This window comes from Solea senegalensis, linkage group LG4 (genome assembly GCF_019176455.1).
Source record: "Solea senegalensis isolate Sse05_10M linkage group LG4, IFAPA_SoseM_1, whole genome shotgun sequence".
Classification (NCBI taxonomy): Eukaryota; Metazoa; Chordata; class Actinopteri; order Pleuronectiformes; family Soleidae; genus Solea; species Solea senegalensis.
This window is the reverse complement of record NC_058024.1, coordinates 19,820,803-19,840,519: the sequence shown is the minus strand read 5'-3', so window position 1 is coordinate 19,840,519 and position 19,717 is coordinate 19,820,803. Positions and strand designations below refer to the sequence as shown.

Sequence of the window (19,717 nt, the reverse complement as noted above, 5' to 3'; positions counted from 1 at the left end):
TCAACCCACGGTTGCAAATGCAGTACTTTGCTATTTATAGAGATGCGACTGTTACTCAGACAAGGCCCTTGCACTTTGAGGTTTCCTCTGTTGAAACACGTTGTTTGCAGCGCTGCTCTCAGTCAGTACTACGTGTACACAGACCACACTGGTGCCGTTCTCAGGGGAGCAGGGATGTTTTGACGTTGAAATCATTTGATTAACTTGGGTTTCTCACCTCTCCTCCCCTGCTGTTGACGCATTCTGACGATTCTCACTGCAGGCTGGGACTTGCATGGACTGTGTCTGTCAATTTCGGCTCCTGTTTGTCATAAATATGGAAGTCCTGTGCTGTCAAGAGAACTCGCACTGTTGCTTGTGTCTGTGTCACGTCAGCTCATGTATTTGAGGAAGAGTGAAAGTGTGAAAATAGGCACTAAGCTTCACCACAGGGTCGTTTCAAGGTCAGTCATACACCATATCCGCCCTAGGGATTTTCTCACAACACAGATTGCTACTTGTCGGCTCGCTCGTTAAGTGATTCATGCTTAAGTAGCACTTACGCAATGAAATGAGGATTGTAATGTGCATTGCTCTAAGTAATGTTTAACAACATGATTCCATATTCAGTCTAACTTCTCTGCAGAATGACTTTTATGTTTTCCATGTGTTCAGTTGCACACAGTCTTAACTTAGAGTTAATCAGTATCATAGGACAGTGAAATGATTCAGTTTAAGGGTCATATTTAAAAGAAAAACACATTTCTGAAAGAACCAGATTTTGTGTGTCTACCCAGATTGGAAACAGATTGTATTCTTTGAGATATGTAATGCAGCAACTATGATCCATACACCTGTCGCCGGTTTTTAATCAGAATGCCAACTCAAGAGTGCAGCAACTGAGGCAAATCTGCTTCCTGCAGGGAGACATTAAAAACAGGGAGGACAAGAAGTGCAAGTGGTGTTTACGTCACACAAAAGGCACTCATTTTCTTCCTCTTTTTTTATAATGGAACACAATGTCTCTGGGTATTTTGTGGTGAGTGTCAGATTCCCACTACCACGGACCCTCCCTGTGCGCTGCAGAAGACAATACAGGATTTATATGAGAAAGAGCGGTTTTCTAGAGTTGAAAATAGACTCAGGATTGTTCAAGGAACAGTGAAGAGAAAGTTGTCCACGTTTAAAATGAAATGTTTCTGCATCAATCTGCCGTTTGTCCATATCTATTGTTGACAGTTCACTTCCACCTTTAATTTAGAACATGTTCCCATCGGTGGCATTATTAGACGTCAGCAAGACCAATTAGTCTGTTATTAACCCTTGTGTTATTGTAAACAGACAGGCCAAATATGTACCGCTTATTTTGACTGAATATGCACTCTCTGGTGACTTTGTTAGGCAGACAGGTCGCATAATAAAGTGATAGGAGTGGCACCTGGTGTGTCGTGCTGCCGTGGCCAATCTGCTTCAAAATTTGATGTGTTGTGCAAGATAATCTTCTGCATACTTTGTAACCATGAATGGTTACTGTAGCCTCTCTGTCCTCCCGAACCAGTCTGACCATTCTGCTCTGACCTCTGCGATGCTGGTACAATCCCAGCAGATCGGTAGTCACTGTAATGCTCAGACCAGTCTGTCTGGCACCAACAACATTGCCACTTAAAAATCCACAGTGGAAAATCTGTTGCCTCCCTGAGGAATCCTGAATAGTTACCAGAACACTACATCCTTACATCACCTACCGTCTCTCTCTCTAATGCATTCCCTAGCCTCTTACCCTAACCTGAACCTGAACAACTAGATGCTTAACCCTAACCTAAACCCAATTCTAACCCTAAAACCAGGGCTTAACTTAGAAAAAAGCCCTTTAGAAGATGTGTAGAAACTGTCCTAAATTGTCTTATACGTTTTTGGGTCCTCACAAAGCAACAAATACAGGAACGCACAGACACACACACACACACACAAACAAACAGAGAGCTTTTCGCCCTCTGTTGTGCAAGACATGAGATGTTTGTTTTAGCTGTCTGTGATGTGATATCTGCCTTTTAACTAAGTGTTACCTATCCAGGAAACTTGGAGCTGAGTAGTGGCAGAACAGCACTAGCAGCTGGGATTGGCATATGCGGGTACTCGGTCAGGCAGTTGTTTGAGCTAAATTGATTCGATTTGCTTTCCATTTGTGGAGTATGTATTTTCAAAGTTGGATCATGACATTCATTTAAGCTCTATTTTTAGCAGTGGAATACACTTCTGAAACTTTTCGTGGCCACATGCAACCGCTAAAATGTTGATTAATTGTTCAGCCCTGCATATGGCCACGAAAGTTTCGGAAGTGTATTCTACTGCTAAAAATAGAGCCCTAATTTTCAAATAGCAGGAGATGCAATATTTGTTCAAGCCAAAATGTGCCAAAATATCATTTTAGATGAATCATTATTACACATCTTATTCCACAGACTGAAGAGAACGTCTTTGTTTCTCAAAGAGCTGCACAAATATCACACATTAATCCTTTTAAATGTTTTTTTTTAATGCGAATGAGAATAATGATGTAAAAAAGATCATTCCCTTTGATATCGCGAATCATATCGCAATCGCATTTCCTGTCAAAATAATTGCAATTAGATATTTATTCAAAATCGTTAAACCCTAGCAACTGCCCCGGTTTTACTCATATCTAGTATCTACACCCCTAACTGTACTGAGTTGCTGATATGTGATGTGATTAATGGATTAGATGTTTGTGTAAACAAGCAGTTGAACAAAATTTGTGCATTTCTGCGTGTTTGTTTCATGTTGACAGTCACTGATCGATGAGTCATGTCATTTGAGAGTGATGGAACACTGTACAACGCACCACACTGTGAGGTGCCTTGAGGTAACAGATGTTAGGCTGAACCTTGTGGTCTTCATTTACTGTATTTCAGTCGCATGTCTGACACAGAGGAAGTAAAGTCTGTCTGTGACGTGAGATCTCATGAACTGCCACATTTTTATTTCTCTCTTTTTTTCCCTATTTTTTTTTTTTTTACCTCTCTAGAAAACCAAGTTATTCAAGCTGTAGATTTCACAGGTAAAGATCACAGGGTATTTTTTTCTTCCATGGTTTCGTTTGTTTTTGCTTGACACGTTTATTTAAATAGATTTAAAGAGACTTTGCATGAGGTGTTTGAATACAACAACAGCACCCAACTCACCATTGTGTCATCATGCCACTACTGTCACTGCTGTTTGGAGTTGTGTTGTACCAGCATTAGGTTGAATTAACCCTTTTAAAGACTAAAAAACAGTCACATTTACTGCTCAATTTCCGAACCCTTCTCGAAGGCCTTCTCATAAATAATTATTTATGGCCACATAACTCGCCCACACAGCTATACAATAACAGGACACACAAGTGGCCTATGGTGGGTAATAAGGCATCCTTTGTCCATGCTGCATTTCTGGATAGTCAGCTGTGATACTATAAGTTGTTTATCTATTTTATCAGTCAGTTGTAACTTTGATGGGTCTCTGTGTCTCTCGGCTACAGGGAAGCTCAAACATAATGCAGAACAAACATACAGGGAAGGGACACATGAGGTCATAATGTTCCCACAATGATGAAGGCATCTGGGGATTTTCAGAAGCTCCCCTAGAGCTTTTTCTTTTCCTTTTGCTGTAGTTTATCCCTCGGTCTTATCTTCATTTTACGGCCGAAAACAAGGGATGAATTCAGACACGTCAGATAATTCAGTCAATTGGCACAAATGGAGAGAATTTTGTGTAACAAAAACTAAACCAGACATGAACCTGAAACTATTATTACTACTTCTTACACATCTTACTCATTTTTGTTCTCAGGATGCTGCTCAGTCACAAAATCAGAATGATTTTTTCATCCAAAATCTTATTTGACAAAGGTTTGTTTTTCATAACCTGTTTCCGTAACCGTAACCAGGTATTATAAACTTAGTTTACACATTTAAATAAAATAATTAAAATGTATAAAATATGTGAGTACACTGTGGTGCAGACACAAAATGCATGGCTCAGGTGCATGAGGACGTGTCCATCTCCAATTCAGCTAGTTGCACAGTGTGTAATCTCCATGCAATGTGAGGTGCAAAGGGGTCATGTTTAGTGTCTGTTGGTGTCTGGTTAATGCAGGAGTGAACGATTCTCTGCTCGTGCGGCTGCCCTGTGGGTCAGGCTGGTTGAGCAGCAAACGATGTGGGCAGAGGCGTGAGTGAAGAACAAGAGAGCGTTGAAGCATGTCCCAGTGTGTTTAAAAAGCACACTGTGAACTCACTAAATTTAAATTTAAATAAGCATGAAATACTGCACCACTGTCTTTAGACCAGGCCTTTGTTGGTTAGTGGCTTTCTTTTGCCTCAAGATAGCAATTTGCAAACAATTTTAAGACCAACACAGCCACAGTGCATTGACTATCTACACAACTCCAGTGCAGGACATTGAAAATGCAACTGCAACAGTTGGAAACTCGCTAAAATGTTTTGTAAGTGAAGCAATTTTCATATTTAATAAAAAATTCCATATCTGTCAACCTCTAAGTAGAAATATATCTTTATTGTGCTTCTGTTCATTGTTATTCTCCGTAATCCATCATATATACATATATATATATATATATATATATACATATATATATATATGTATATATATATACATATATACATATATATATCACTGCAGATGAGAATCTCTTGAAACATAACGTGCAATTCTTTTCAAATCTGACTCACAGTTTCTGAGAGGTAGTGTGTACATAAACTACATACAACTGCAACCTTTAGCATTAAAACACAGTTACTGCAGTACCAATGAGGGCCATGGTCAACAGATCTTCCTAATAAATGGAAATGAGATGCTTCACTTATACCTGGCCGTTAAACTGCGTTCATACACTGTTATATTTTACTGTTTCTATAGGTTTTTCTAAGTAAAACATAAGCAGAACTTGTGTCCGACAAATGAAAATGTCTTGTGTGAATATACATTGTCATATTTTCAATTTGACACAATTATCATTTTATATCATAGAAATGATTTCTGATTTCTGAGTTTTAATCTCTGACGAATGTCTGACACCGTCACGTTGTCCAAACAGGTCTGTAAGTTTCCCACCAAAATGTGACCTCACTCACATTTTGACCTGTGTTACAGATTTATTGCTGGTCCCTGTGCACGGAGTCTCCACCTTCAGCCAGGTGTTGCAAGAAGAGCTCAGCCCAATGCAGTGCTGGAGAAAGTTTACTCGTCGATCACAAAGGTTCAATTTCTCTTTTTTATCTCTCTCTTTATCTTTTTGTAAAAGGAGCATTTATGCACCGTTGTATAAATGAGACTTCCTTATTGCTGCTTATGCTTTGTTAGATGTCATGTGGGAATGAATTGACATTACATTACAACAGAGCAGACCACACAACGTTGCAAAGTAGTAGTGACTAGGTTTTTTTCTGCAGCTCTCTTTGTCGACAACACAACAGATCATTTGTCAGCACGTGAGAAACGGAGTCCTTGTGCTGTCTTCATTTGCTATACAGTCACAGAGTGGAGTCTGTCTACTGAACTCATGAATACAATACAAAAGCAGACATTTCGCAGGGATACATCATGTGCTCAACAAGATCAACAGAAAACCCGCCTGTCATGAATTAACAGTCAGGAATTTAATAGAAACGTTGAATTTGCATGTTTGACCTCCAGTCTCCTGGAACGCCTGAAAACATAGGGGTGTGGTTTGGGCAGCTTGCACGACGATGTTATATAAGACAATTTAGCACAGCTGTGTGTGATGAAAGGGCCACATATGTCCCCATTTGTAGAATTAGCAGAAATAACGTCACTTGTGCTGTTGCTTTTTGCTGTTTTCACTGAAAGTTGTATTAGTTTGCTCTCTTTCTATGTGGTGTTCTTCACACGGCCTTGTCAGTTTGGTAATGTGTTCAAGTGTTGGATATTAAAGATAGAGTAGTAGCAACACGATGAAGCTTTTCATCCCTTATTTCTTCTCTCTCTCTGCACAGAGTCCAGACTCCCGGCATCTGGACGGCCTGTCCAAACAGCTGGACTGGGAGGTGCGGAAGGTTCAGCGTTGGTTCAGACACCGCAGGAACCAAGATAAACCCAGCACGCACACTAAGTTCTGTGAAAGCATGTAGGTTAATGCCTGTCACGTTCACCCTTGACGCTACCTGCAGTCATAAGCACAGTGGTTGTTGATTTTTGTGTGGGTGTGGTTTTGTATTTCATACCATCAAGTTTACGAACGTCTTCTGGCTTTTCCTTCAAGGCTTGTTTTTGCTATGATTTGAATGAAATTTGAAATTTGTCTTGGTTGTGGCACTGAGATGTTTTGAGTGTGGGTGACTGGATGTTGTGAAATTTAGTTTATTTTTTGATTATAATGTCCTCTCTTCTACTTCCAGGTGGAGGTTTACATTTTATTTGTGCATATTTATCTATGGTTTCCGGTTTCTGTGCCAGGTGAGAACAGTTTCAGATGGGAGAGAGGAGAAACGCTGATAAAGCAACACTTCAATCAATGTTTTTTTTTATATATTACTAATCATATTTGGTTGTTATAGTTCCATACATTATCAGTTGTTTGCTGAGCGTGTACATGTGTCTTTTCAGTCTACTTGGCTGTGGGATACAAGGCAGTGCTGGTACGGTTACCCCTATCAGGTATGACGCATTTCTACTCCCTGAGGTGATGCAACAATAGCTTTCACTCATTTCATTTATTAAATATCCTATGCAGTTTATCTGCCTTTACTGTCACAAATCAAGTCAAACAACACATACAAACATCCACTTTATTTGAATTCAGTCCCTTATGGCTCACAGACACGGTTACAGCAACCTGCTGAAGTTCAAACCGAGTACCCGAATAGTGAGGAAAGGTGATTTTGAATCGGGACAGGCTGATCCTAGTATTTCGGGCTATTTCAGAAACTGATGACCTACTGTGGTTTTCACACAAAAACATCTCGAGGGTTTACAGAGAACGGTTTGAAATAGAATAAATATCTAGTGAACATCTAAATAATATAAAAGCAACGGTAACTTGAATAAGTGTCTTGTGTACCTAATAAAATGGCCAATGGAGTGCGTATATAGAAAATGAGTGATTAAATTAGCACTTTTGTGATTATTAGGGACAGGAATTTAAACCCTCACACGCTACAAGAGAGTGATTTTTCCTCTGTTACTGAAAATGAATGCGTGTGTATGTGGACTGTGCCCACAATAACTATGTTTACATTTTAGATATTATTTACATGGACACCTGTTGACCTGACCCGGAACAGTTGTTAGTAAAAATGTGAATCCCACATGTTTAGTCCGAATATGACTTTATAATCCGGGTTATTTTAAACAGACTTTTTATATGGCAGCGTCTAATTTAGAGTTCATAATATTGCTGTCTGTATAAATGTAGAAATTGTTAGAGCTTCTTACGTCAGGACGTGTGTTGTGACCACCACTGCTGCACGGTAGTGGCCACACATCGTCTTTTCACTCTCACCACTGTGTGGCGTACACTTCATTTGGATTTAATCATTAAAACAAAACACTTAACATGTGTCCCCTCTCTGTGTCTTTAGGTCATGACCCCGGGCCTTTACCACTACTATGTGACAGAGCTGGCCTTCTACTGGTCACTCATGTTCTCCCAGTTCACTGACATAAAGAGGAAGGTGAGAGAAACAGCCCTGACTGTGGTTTCGTGAGGTTAGGCCACACTGGATTCTGCACCGCTGCCACTCCCTGCTAGACATTAATAAATATGCCCATTGTTCCTCATTTGGCAACAACCGCAAAATGAGCATGTGTCTGAGTCCAAACCTGACTTAGTCTGGAGCTTTTACAGTTGTTATCGTTTCCAAGGGTCACATGTTTTTGAATGCGGCCCGGGCTGCACGCTCTGTGAATGCCTTGTATTTGCAGCTTGAGGTTTGCCCTCAGTCATGTGACTGCAGGATAGAGCAGTCATGTGACTGCAGGATAGAGCAGGCCTAACTCTGTTAGAATTAGAGACATTCCTCACAGTGCCAGCGTATTAGAGCTGCACTCTGACAGACAGGTTGCCTTTAATATCTCACATATTCCACCGTGCACTGTGAGCGACGTTAAAACTGTTTTGTTATTGTATTCATCGTTAATGGATTTAGTAAGTCTCGAGTTTGTTGGTATTTTGATAAACAATCAAACAGTTTTAATTAGGTCTCTCGTTTTCTTTAAATGTGAATATGTTCAGGTTTGTGGTCTGTGTTTGGATTGTGGACAAAACAAAACATTTGAGGACATCATCATGTAAAGGTTTGAGCAAATCTGGTCATTTTAAAACACTGTTTTTGCTTTATTATAATGATAATCATGAGCATAATAATAATAATAGTAGTACTAATAATAATAATGATAAACTATGTTTGTACAGCACGTTTCATACAAGGATTTCAGCTCAAACTGCTTCACAATGAAAGGAAAATCAAATTTAAAAAGCAAATACAGCAATAAAACACAGGGAAGTCTAAGGAAGTCTAAAGTAAAGATGCAAATAAAACAGTAAAATACAATACAGGGTGGAATAAAATAGCAAGAGGCTCGAGTCAAGAGGTTAAAACCTTAAAAATGCAAATAAAACACAACACGGGTTGGAATAAAAAGGACAAGACTAAAGATTAAAAAGACAAGTTTTAAGTCTTCTTTTAAAAAATATCTAGTGAGCCGGCTTCCCTGATATCTAAGGCTAGTGCGTCCCAAATTTTCTTTCGACGTAGATATTTTAATGGTGTCACGTTGTAGTGCTTCATCTTGTTTTAAATCTATAAGTGACTATTTAACTGAAGTATACTGTCTATATATCGCAAATCAGATCTCTGTGGTAAATAAAATGGCAGAAAAATTGCAATTAGCTATTTTACTCAAACTGTTCATCCTGATTTGATGTGAAAAACTAAGATATTAGACCACAACCATTTCAATGTAAGACCAAGTAGTGCATCATTGTTGACGCGCTCAGCTGCAGACCTCCTTGTGTCCTCTGCTGCTGCTGCTGTCAGTCCAGATGGCCTGATGGTCAGACGCACATGTCTCTGTCTGGAGGCGAGTCTGTTGTCTTTTGTGTGTCTGCTTTGTGGTTTGTCCTCATTCTGCACCGTGTTTACTCTTTCATTAACGCTGGATCTTCATCCAAGTGTAGCTTCGTATCTATATGTTGGTGAAACAGGGATTGGCCACGCGACCCTCATGTGGAGGATAAAGGAGTTGACGATGGACGGGTTTTGTGTTATAGCAGTTGTGAAAGAAATTGTAAAATTATAATTGCTTTGAATGTTATTTTCCACGAGTAACTTCTATATTCTTACTCCACGCTGACTTATCAGTAATTAAATTGCAGAATCTGAATCGAATTATATGCAGTAGCAGAATTCCATTAATGATATCTGTCATGTAAAATTGAATTCACTATCAATATCAGTCATTGACATTTACAATGAATTGTTTATAACTACTACTTTTACTGCAAATATAATTAAGTTGGCAAAGTTCACACGCTACATACCATGTTAACATTTGTTTATTTAGCACAAAGTAAAGCAGAGGCTTGTATGAATCTTTTTTTGATTGCAGGAGCCACAGTGAGCTTGATGAATAATATACAAATCAATTAAAGACATGATATTTCACAGCAACTAAATGAGAGAAAAAAAGGTTAAGTATGAAAATAAATACTAAATATGAGAAAATAAAGACTGCTACTGTGTGCTGAATAATAACGGTAATGCAATTTACTATAATGTATCACATTTGAGTGAATTACAGTGCATCCTGATGGAGAAAGTCAATATTTGGCATTTTAATAAGTAGTTTGGTGTGTGGTGGTTGGTAGTGATGGACGGTCCAGCACTTCCTTAGAGCCACGAGTCATTCTGCTGATTTCTCTGGTGAGTTGACATGTGCACTCGGCTAATTAATTTTCCTTTTTTGATTCCAGGACTTTCTGATCATGTTCATCCATCACCTGGCTACAGTCGGCCTGATCAGCTTTTCCTATGTCAACAACATGGCGCGAGTTGGGAGCCTGGTGATGTGTGTCCACGACGCCTCCGACTTCCTCCTGGAGGTCAGTTACACACAAGTTTCCACAAGTGTCTCAATGTTTAATATAATATTTAAGAAATAAAAATGTGTGTATAATGAAGAGGCCACTTACTGTGATCATATCTGATGTTGAAATGGTAAAATGATCATTACCTTTAACCCTGAGCATTTTTCCATTGCAGTATATACAGAGGCTATAAGAATATGCAATATAGAGTGTCTTTTTTGACGTATACATTTCTGTTGTTTTCTTTTCAAACAGGCAGCTAAGCTGGCCAACTACACCAAATACCAGCGCCTGTGTGACTTCCTCTTCATTGTGTTTAGTGTGGTCTTCTTCATCACACGACTTGTTATATTTCCTATATGGTGAGTGCTCTGCGACACCTGCAGTGTCTGAATGAAGCATGTAACTGCTGCTCCGTGTTGTTTTAATAATAATCCCTGTTTTTCCTGGCAAAGTCATTCTCTTTTCCCAGGGAATGTATTATTACACTGACAGTTTACAAATGTGCATCCATCCATCCATCCATCCATCTTCTACCACATTATCCTCCACATGAGGGTCACTGACGTAGGGTTGAAAGGCAGGGGACACCCTGGACAGGTTGTCAGTCCATCACAGGGCCACATAGAGACAACAACAAGCATTCACTCTCACACTCACCCCTACTGTCAATTTTAAAAGTGTCTGCCTAATCCCACTGGACTGTGGGAGGAAACCAGAGACACGGGGAGAACACATGGGGAGAACATGCAAACCTTGCTCCGATCAAACGTGTACAGTGCAGATACTGTATGTATGAGTCAGATTCTATTCTGTATACCATTGATTCCCAAACTATAGCAATCTCAGTTTCAATATAAAGCATGACAAGACCATAACTGTGTGCTTTTCCTGGCCATTTTTAATGTATTCCCTAATATGATTCTGAATGGCCATTTCAAAAAAATATGCTTCATAAAATAAACCTCAACTTTACTGTTATTTTATAACGCTCAAAGTCAAAGGCTGGAAATAAGTAACAAATACAAATACCCAACTTTGATCCTCTTAAAGATACTAGAGTATTCCACCACACACGTTTGATTTTCTAAGTAACCGTGCTGACGGGTCATATCCTGTTACTGTAAGTCATGCCGGTGGTGGCCTGTTCTCTCCTCTCCTCAAATGTATTACATGTGAGGTGAGATTGAAAACCACCACAATCTAATGTTAAGAAATAACTGTCATGCGATACAACCATCACCAGCTTGTAAAACGAATTATTATTATTTTTATTTTTATTTTTTAAGACAAACATCCATCTTTATGGTATAGTTTGTTTGTTTATTGAGATTTAGACTGAGACTGTTCCTCACCGGAGACCTGGATGTTGACGCTCAATCTTTAGAGACAGACAAAAGAGAGCATATCATTGCCAAAAGTAACCTGAGCAGCTATATTCAGTGTCTTGGTGTGGATGAGTGATAAAGCTTCTGTTGCTGGACTGAAATCCATACCTGTGCAGGGGGAGGCGAGTCTGTTGACCACCTCCTATCACGCACCTGGATTTAAAGCTAACGTTACAGTAGACCTCTGTCACTCAATTCCTTTGTTGCCAAAGGCCTTCAAATGGGGGATATTCTCGCTTTCACAATGGGCTTCATTAGAAGAGTGGTTAATCATAATGTGATGAAAATACAACTATCAATATTAAACCCTTTTGAAAAAACCCTCCATAGGTCTGTTTGACTCCGCCCAGACATAGTAAGAGAGCCACTGTTCTGAATATGTCTTCAGGACACTTTTAGGACCACTTCTATGGCTGATGTTGCCTGATTGGAATTAGATTCACAGCGTTTTACACGAATGGAGGGTTAGATTTTAATTCTTTAAATGGTTAAAACTCATTTCATGTCACAGAGGCGTGAGTAGAGCTTAGATCCACTCGGCTCCTCTCGTCTCTTTTGTTGTGTGCATTTGAATGAAGGTCTGATCATGTGTGGTCACAGGAGAACACATCCCGGACGGTCTGTCCACATGTAATCTGATCACTGAGGACAGACGTTAGTAATGGTTTCTGATCCTTGAGTCGTTGTCTCCTTGTTTTCCAGGGTCCTTAACTCCACTATGTTTGAGAGCTGGGCTATAGTCGGGCCGTTCCCGTCCTGGTGGGTGTTCAACGTCTTACTGCTGGTCCTTCAAGTGCTGCACATCATCTGGTCCTACCTCATAGCCCGTATAGCCATCAAAGCCATACTGCGCGGCAAGGTGGGTCACGTGTCCTCAGCCCAGTCAATGAGTTGAATGAAAGAAAATGATCTCTGACCAACTGTAACAGATGAAAATGAATATTATGATTAAAAAACTAAGATCTATAATGGTATAACGATATCAGTAGTGTAAAGTGCTGGTTAACATAAAATTACGGAGCCAAACATGCACACTACCATGTGCATGTGAACAGGTAAATGTATCCATGAAACCACACCCAAAAATCAGAAATATCAATTCAATTAGTTTTAGCTCCTACACATAGATGTTCTACTTTTAAGTGTCTCATGTGTAAGTTAAATATAATAATAATAACAACAATGATAATAATAATAATAATAATAATAATAATAATACAGCAGTAAAGATGTCATCTCAGCCTCTCACAAACTGTGTACTTTGTCTTCTTAATCACAAAACCTTTACAGTGTTTGATTTTTGATTTGACACATAAAGTTTTCTCCCACTATCACAACGACTGTATACTAAGATCTGGCACCTGTTATTTTTCACTTCCCTACACTGCTGTCGCCGCACACCGTCTTCACAGTTTCTTTATGACACATCTTGACGTGTGAATTACTGTCTGTCTGTAAGCTCAAGCTCAGACTGACCCACTGTGCCCAGGCTGGTGTTGCAGTAGACACATTTCTCCTTTTTTTTATACTATTATGCAAAAAATGGATCCTTGAAACATTTGAAAGCTTTGTAAATGATTTATGAATAGTCTTTCTGAGCCATTATAGCAGTGACACAAATGAAGAGCAGTCTGTGAATTTGTTAGCCGTCAGAGAATTTTCGTTGAATTTCCTTCCCCCTCAGTCTGTCCCTGACTCTGTGTCCTCTCTCTGCAGACGCTGTTTGTTTCCTCTCCCTCTGGAATGAGAGAGGGAGCTCCTGTCCTTCTGTCTATCTTTGTCCACTGATCTCTTCTCCACTACTTCACTTTCGCTTCTTTCCGTTTGTCCCTCAGCTTGAGAACTTTACCTTCTGTGTTTGTGGCTGTAAGTTTCTGCTCTGTTGCGGTTCCTCTCACACATCTTGTGTAATCTGTTCTTATTGGTTTCTATCTGGACTTAATCAGACTAGTTGCAACATTGTGAGCAATGTAAAAAAGAAAGTAGGAAGACAGTTGTAAATGATAAAACAACGTGGCAAGAGTGTCACAAATGTCAGGTTTGTCCAAATGTTTCTCATTAGTCAGGAGTGGGCTGAAATTGTCACCACAGCACCACCGTGTGGAGAGAGAAAAATTTAAGAATGACACGAACACTGAATAAAATAATTAAAAAACAAACTTTAAATAATTTGGGCAATATTGTAACCAAATGGTTACAAATGGGGCAACTAAGAAAATAACACAGCAACCTTCACCTATTTTTCTTCATTCGAGTTTTCTTTGCAATTAAAATAAATAGACTGTCCTCTCACGGAAGGAAAAACAAGAGACCCTGGAGACTGACGAGCGTTTGCTTGATTATCAAGGTGTGAAGTGTTCACAGAGCAGCAGAGCATGTATAAATTAGCTTTCTCTGTACAGTGCTGATATTGTTCATTGTGAATATATGCCATAATAATTATGGAGACTGCATTTCAGACGGCCAAAAACTGAATAAGACGTGGATTGGAGATTAAAGGGAATGCTTATGTTTTTTGTTATTAAATCAAATTTAAAAAAAACAGTAATACACTATTTTGCTGAACATACAGGTTAACTTGTCCTTTCATGTCGTAAAGGAGCGTTGTCAAAAATCCCAGCATTATTTGGCAGAAAATGAATTGTTTTTTTTATTCATCTTGTGTAAGTTATTACTCGCATGTAAATATAGAAAAGGGAAACTTAATTAAACCCTTGTCTTCCATTCACCAGGTGTGTAAGGACGTCCGCAGCGACATAGAGAGCAGCTCAGAGGACGAAGCTGAAAAGCCCACAGACGGCATCAAGAATTCTGTTCATTCTGTGAGGGGAGAAAATGGCACTAATGGCCACTGTGCTGCCGCCAAAGCACAGAACCACAGCAGCTGGTGACACGGAGGCTGAAGCCTGGCGCCCCCCGCAGTTTATTACCCTAACAACATGACAATGACAGCGAGTGTGCGCAGATTCACGAGTGGAACGGTTGTTGGATATGCACTTGACGTCATCTGTGAAGACTCCTATAACGACATGCACGACAATACTCAAGAGGTGAATTGAGCAGGAAATCAGTCGATAGGAAGTGATTAGCGTTCGCTTTTTCTTCAAATGGGATTTATTTGTGCTAAGTAGTCAGTTTCAATGTTCTCTCCCAGTTTTATTGGTCAGATGAACTTGATGGTTTTTGTTTTTAAGGGTTGATTTTACACTGGAACACTTAGACAAGGAAACTTCTGGGATGACTTTAAACTTTCAAGTTATTACACCTGAAATGTGATCAGAAATGCACCACACTTTAAACAGCGGCTGTTTATGCCCTTTGGAGTTTTTGTGTAATTACTATTTTACCACATTGTTTGCCTTCGTCAAGTCTAATTGTTTTGTTCCGTTTTAGAATTGTTGTTTTTTTTACGTCTTCTGAGACCAAATGTATGTGAAATTGTTTGACGTCACTGCCTATAGAGGGATCCAGGTATGAGAACATACTACTAACCATCTGGTATTCTGTTCTCAGTACCTTGTAGTGTTTTTCCAAATATACTCTGTTGTTGAAAGGTGTCATTCTTATTGTAGTCCTCTAGGAACACAAGTACATTGGGTGACGATAGCTGTGGCTCTGCTACTCTTCATGCCAATTGGACAAAATGCTTAACCCCACGTATGAAAGATGAATGATATATATGCGCTGAATGAAACTGAGTGAATGGATGAATGGCAAAATTGTAGTGTGAAGCAGCTTTAGGAAAGCACTATATAAATGCAAACTATTTACCATTGTGTGGTTTAAAGGCATTTAATATAACATAATTACATCCATCTTCACCTCTTGAAGAGTGCAAGTCATAACTTGGACATGAAGGAGGCCAGTGATACGTACAAACAATGTGTGTGGTTCATCTTCCATTAGAGGACACACCAGCCTCATAATTTAGTTGACAAATGTCCTAATAAGAATAAACATCTTCCTGATTCAGTAAATGACAAAAAAATGGAGAAAAGGGAAAATGTCCACATCTATGCAAAAAGGAGATGAATCCATCTCGCCTTAGTCTTTGACTTGATCCTGGTTTTCTGCTGCCAGCTTCAGCTGTTTTTGCCTTTGCATGTATCTGTACCCTCGCATTACAGCTAGGTATCCTCCGTATACCGTCAGCAGCATCATGGAGCCAGAAAAAGCCCGGTAGCCGATGTCAGCCAAACGCTTTCCAGTCACCATAATGAGGATCCTGAAGGAAACAGGAAGAGGACATCAGCAAGATGAGAGGCTAAATACTCACAGCAGTTTTGGAGAGTAAAGAAGCTTTATCTATAATCTTCAAGGTGGCTAATGTAGCACTGGGATTGAGCCACACCATTAATAATGTGGTAGAGAGTCTCATTAGACTTAAATCAAATACATTATTTTAACTTGCTGGATTTGCCAAATTATATTTATATTCTACCATCTCATAAAACTTAGCTAAATTAAATGTTATCCACATATGTGATCTATTAGGTACTTGGCTACGTGGGTATTGTATACTTTACTATTACTGTTATACTATTTTTATTGTTCCCATAATGCAAACATGATTATTCTTACAGATTTACTATCATTGAACAATATGAAGCGATCGAACAAAAATGCTGATTGCACATTAGTAACTAAATTCACACATAGTTTATATCGTAAAACACTGTAATGGTCCATTCCATTGCAGTACAGTTTGCTGATGAGATGCACTATATTTTTACACCGAAACATTGTTCTATTTTGTGTGTAGATATTGTACAAAACCATATTTATACGATTACGACAGGAAATACAGAAAATACTTCGAAAACGAGACGTCTTTGAGTCAACAGAGCATCATAATATCATATACAGCTGTGGTGTTATAAAACAAATCTGCCATTTTACTTCCTTGTGTTGCACATTAATGTCAGACACGGGTTATGACTGTTTTGCTGTCTGATCATACTGTTCTTTCATACTGTACATTTACAAACGAAGCAGACTGTTGCACTAATAAACTATCACGTAACATTAGTTAAACGTTCATTAGCATTTCACGTGTGTCTGTGACACAGTATCTTAAACTACTAAACTGTTCCTTTTTACCTTCAGAAGCACAAATATCCGTCACATATTTAGTAGAGCATATACTTTTAAATGATTCTGAGCATCTGAACTTCTTACCTTTTGTTGAAAGAGGCGCAAATAAACACAAACTGTCGTTGTTGTCCTGAATGTCAGTGGACAGACATGTGAAAATAGCAAAGAAGCTAATGAACTTTTCATCGGGTACGGCAACCCGGAGGAGACATATCTCACAAACCTGCGGGCAAAGTGGCAGAGCGCCACCTACTGACCTGGAAGAGATTAGAATAATTCTTCATTCTTGTTTTATTGTTGCAGATGCTCAGCTCAAATACATGACACCAACAAATCGCAATAGTTACACGGTCTGTTAATTTTACCAGAAATAAATGCAATTCCAAAAAAAATAATAATAATCTGATTATGTGCTGAAATATTCCAGGATCACAAGACAGAGAGATACATTTTAACGGGGTTGCATTTCCAGACAACAGGGCATTCGTTATATTTATTTGACTGAAACGGGCTTCCATACTTTGCTGTTTTAATATTGTGTTCTTTATTAAAACAAATTAAAATTAAATTAACTATTCGTGGAAGCGGAAACAAATGGGGTATTGGTAAATGTTACCAAGTAAATGAATGGTTCGTGACTGCTCGTCCATGTTTCCCACTCGGAAGCATTTGACAGACGCACACAGTTACAATGGCAACATGTAGCGGCTCCGTAGATGAATTAAATGAACCTGGAGCTGCTCCTCATGGAAACTTCATAAACTACTACACCTTTAATCCTCCAGAGAACCGTCTGAGTCTCATTCCTGCCTCTCTCCTCCAGGATTTAGGTTACAACCGCGGGGAAGAGAACACGCTAATGTTGGACGTGGGCTGTAATTCTGGGGTACGAAAGTCAAACAGCAGCACGTTGTTGTTATTGTTTTTAGTTAAAACTACCAGCAGTTTTCCTGCATGCACACGTGACATGTTTTTAAACACTTTGGCATACAGTAATTCTCCATAATCTACACATGCCTTAAGAGTTTCAATTAATGGTGACGGTTTTACTGTGCGATCAAATCCACCGAGATGTTTTTCATGTGGAAAATTGTTAATATTTCATAGAGCTGAAACAATTACTAGATTCATCCATTACTACATCGATCGTCAACTATTTCGATAATCAATTAATCGGTTTGACGCTTTTTTTCATGATTAAAAAAACAAGATTTCTGATTGTTTCAGCTTCTTAAATGTGAATATGTTCTTTCTTTATGCTCCACATAACAAAGAACTCTTTAAAAGTGAATCATTTTGGGTTGTGGACAAAACAAGACATTTGAGAACATCTTCATTTCCAGGTTTGACAAACACTGATCAACATTTTTTAACCTTTTCTGATTTTTTTAGTGATTTATTGTGAAAATAATCGATTAATAGTTGCAGCTCTAATATTTCATGTGAATGACTTGAGAACACTAGCTCCCCAACACACAGTTCTATTGTTTTATTGTGAGGCGCAACAAACCAAACCAAACCAAAGAAATACTTAAATACGGTCACAAAAACACAACTTATTAAACTATTTATTTTACATAACACAGACTTATTGTAATAATATTATTATTAGTATCAATTATGTTGGTCAGGACAACATGGAATTTTCATAGCAAGTCAAGCTTATTGTTAAATAATATAAGGTTTGGAACACAGTGATGTTAGACATGATAAGCTTTTCATCAGAGATGGAAAGGTTGACATCAGAATTATTTTAATTTCATGTTATTTAACATATTTTCCTTGGAGGTACAGAACTATTATAAATTAGAAGTGAGTACAAATTGGTGTGTTGTCCCTTTTCAGAATGTTTGATTCTTGATTCTGAAATCAACATGGTGATCAGTGCCCTCCTCTTTGTTTCCCTCTGAACACCAGGACCTGAGTGTAGCCTTTTACAAGCATGTGGTGCAGGAGCCTGTGAGTGAAGACGAGTCAGAGAAGAGCAGAGTTCATCTCCTGGGCTTCGACCTGGACGAGGCTCTAATCCAGCGAGCTCAGCAGACCAACCCTCTGCCCCGCAGCATCTCCTTCATCCCTCTGGACATCACAACAGACACAGAGCAGCTGCAGCGTTACCTGGAGCAGCACGGCTGCTCTCACTTCCACTTGAGTCTGTGCCTGGCTGTCACCATGTGGGTCCATTTGAACCACGGAGACTCGGGCCTGCTGCAGCTTCTCTCTCACCTGGCCTCCATCAGTCAGCATCTCCTGCTGGAGGCGCAGCCATGGAAGTGTTATCGCTCTGCGGCTCGGCGGCTGAGGAAGCTGGGTCGCTCGGACTTTGATGTCTTCAAGACCCTGAAGATTCGTGGGGATATGGCTGCACATGCCAGGGAACACCTGGAGAGAGACTGTGGCATGGAGCTCATACAGAGCTATGGCAGCACTGTGTGGGACCGCAAACTGCTACTGTTCAGGAGGAGATTGGTCTAAAGGAACAGTGTTGAGTTTTCATCTGCTGCACAGGAGCTGCAGGGACATTATTATACAATCATTTCACTGTTTGCAGCTTTAGAAATATAAGAGTTTTGTTAATCTGGGTATTACTGGGGTGTGTATGCTTGGTTTAACAAAAATAAACACATTTTGTTAATAAGTGCCATTGTAAAGACACTACAAATAATCTTTTAATCAATATTCTAAAAGTAGTGAAAATGCTTTGAATGTAATACAAGTTTTAGTGCATAATGGCTTTAAAACAAAAATCGATTATTAGCCTTTTTTTATAGCCACTGTGTCACGTTTTGAAGCAGAAGCTTACGACACAAACCAAGACGAATGATTGTCTTCCTGGTACGTGAAGGCCACCTAGCTACCTGACATACTAGAGGAAAGGGAGGAGTCCTCCATTTGTTACAATCCACAGTCTCACCACTAGATGTCACCAACTCTTACACATTAGACCTTGAACAGACCAAATTCCTGGAGCCTGAGATGTTGTCTACAAACAGCTGTGTCGCAGCCTTAAACCAGAAGACAGTCAAGTATGGGATGATGTAAGATAAAAAACATTTCACTTTCATCTGATAAAAGCCATGGAAAACAATTTATATTTTGTGGCTATATTGTCAAAAAGCAGCAGCATTCA

At 39.2% G+C, this 19,717-nt stretch overlaps 3 protein-coding genes across 4 annotated transcripts; 2 read left to right on the top strand and 1 right to left on the bottom strand.

The window, feature by feature from the left end:
* The first annotated feature begins 363 nt into the window (after positions 1 to 363).
* On the top strand, positions 364 to 15,046 carry cers5 (ceramide synthase 5). 2 transcript variants are annotated; one of them, XR_006360304.1, is made up of 11 exons: positions 364 to 443; positions 5,152 to 5,257; positions 6,015 to 6,145; positions 6,417 to 6,474; positions 6,625 to 6,675; positions 7,599 to 7,691; positions 9,992 to 10,120; positions 10,361 to 10,467; positions 12,196 to 12,352; positions 13,210 to 13,359; positions 14,226 to 14,292. XR_006360304.1 is itself a non-coding variant. In XM_044024442.1 (10 exons), the coding sequence occupies exons 1-10, from the start codon at positions 379 to 381 to the stop codon at positions 14,382 to 14,384; spliced, it is 1,056 nt and encodes a 351-aa protein (XP_043880377.1). In that variant the 5' UTR covers positions 364 to 378; the 3' UTR covers positions 14,385 to 15,046. The 2 variants fall into 2 exon arrangements, 1 of the variants encoding a protein (XP_043880377.1); XM_044024442.1 differs by lacking the exon at positions 13,210 to 13,359 and having other exon boundaries at positions 14,226 to 15,046.
* Positions 15,047 to 15,269: 223 nt separating this feature from the next.
* On the bottom strand, positions 15,270 to 15,718 carry LOC122768433 (cytochrome c oxidase assembly protein COX14 homolog). The gene has a single exon (XM_044024443.1). It carries the CDS (start codon positions 15,706 to 15,708, stop codon positions 15,538 to 15,540), a length of 171 nt encoding a protein of 56 aa, XP_043880378.1. The 5' UTR covers positions 15,709 to 15,718; the 3' UTR covers positions 15,270 to 15,537.
* A 1,542-nt stretch (positions 15,719 to 17,260) lies between these two features.
* On the top strand, positions 17,261 to 19,227 carry LOC122767797 (pre-miRNA 5'-monophosphate methyltransferase). The gene is made up of 2 exons (XM_044023269.1): positions 17,261 to 17,473; positions 18,505 to 19,227. Exons 1-2 carry the CDS (start codon positions 17,279 to 17,281, stop codon positions 19,060 to 19,062), a joined length of 753 nt encoding a protein of 250 aa, XP_043879204.1. The 5' UTR covers positions 17,261 to 17,278; the 3' UTR covers positions 19,063 to 19,227.
* Positions 19,228 to 19,717: the final 490 nt, after the last annotated feature.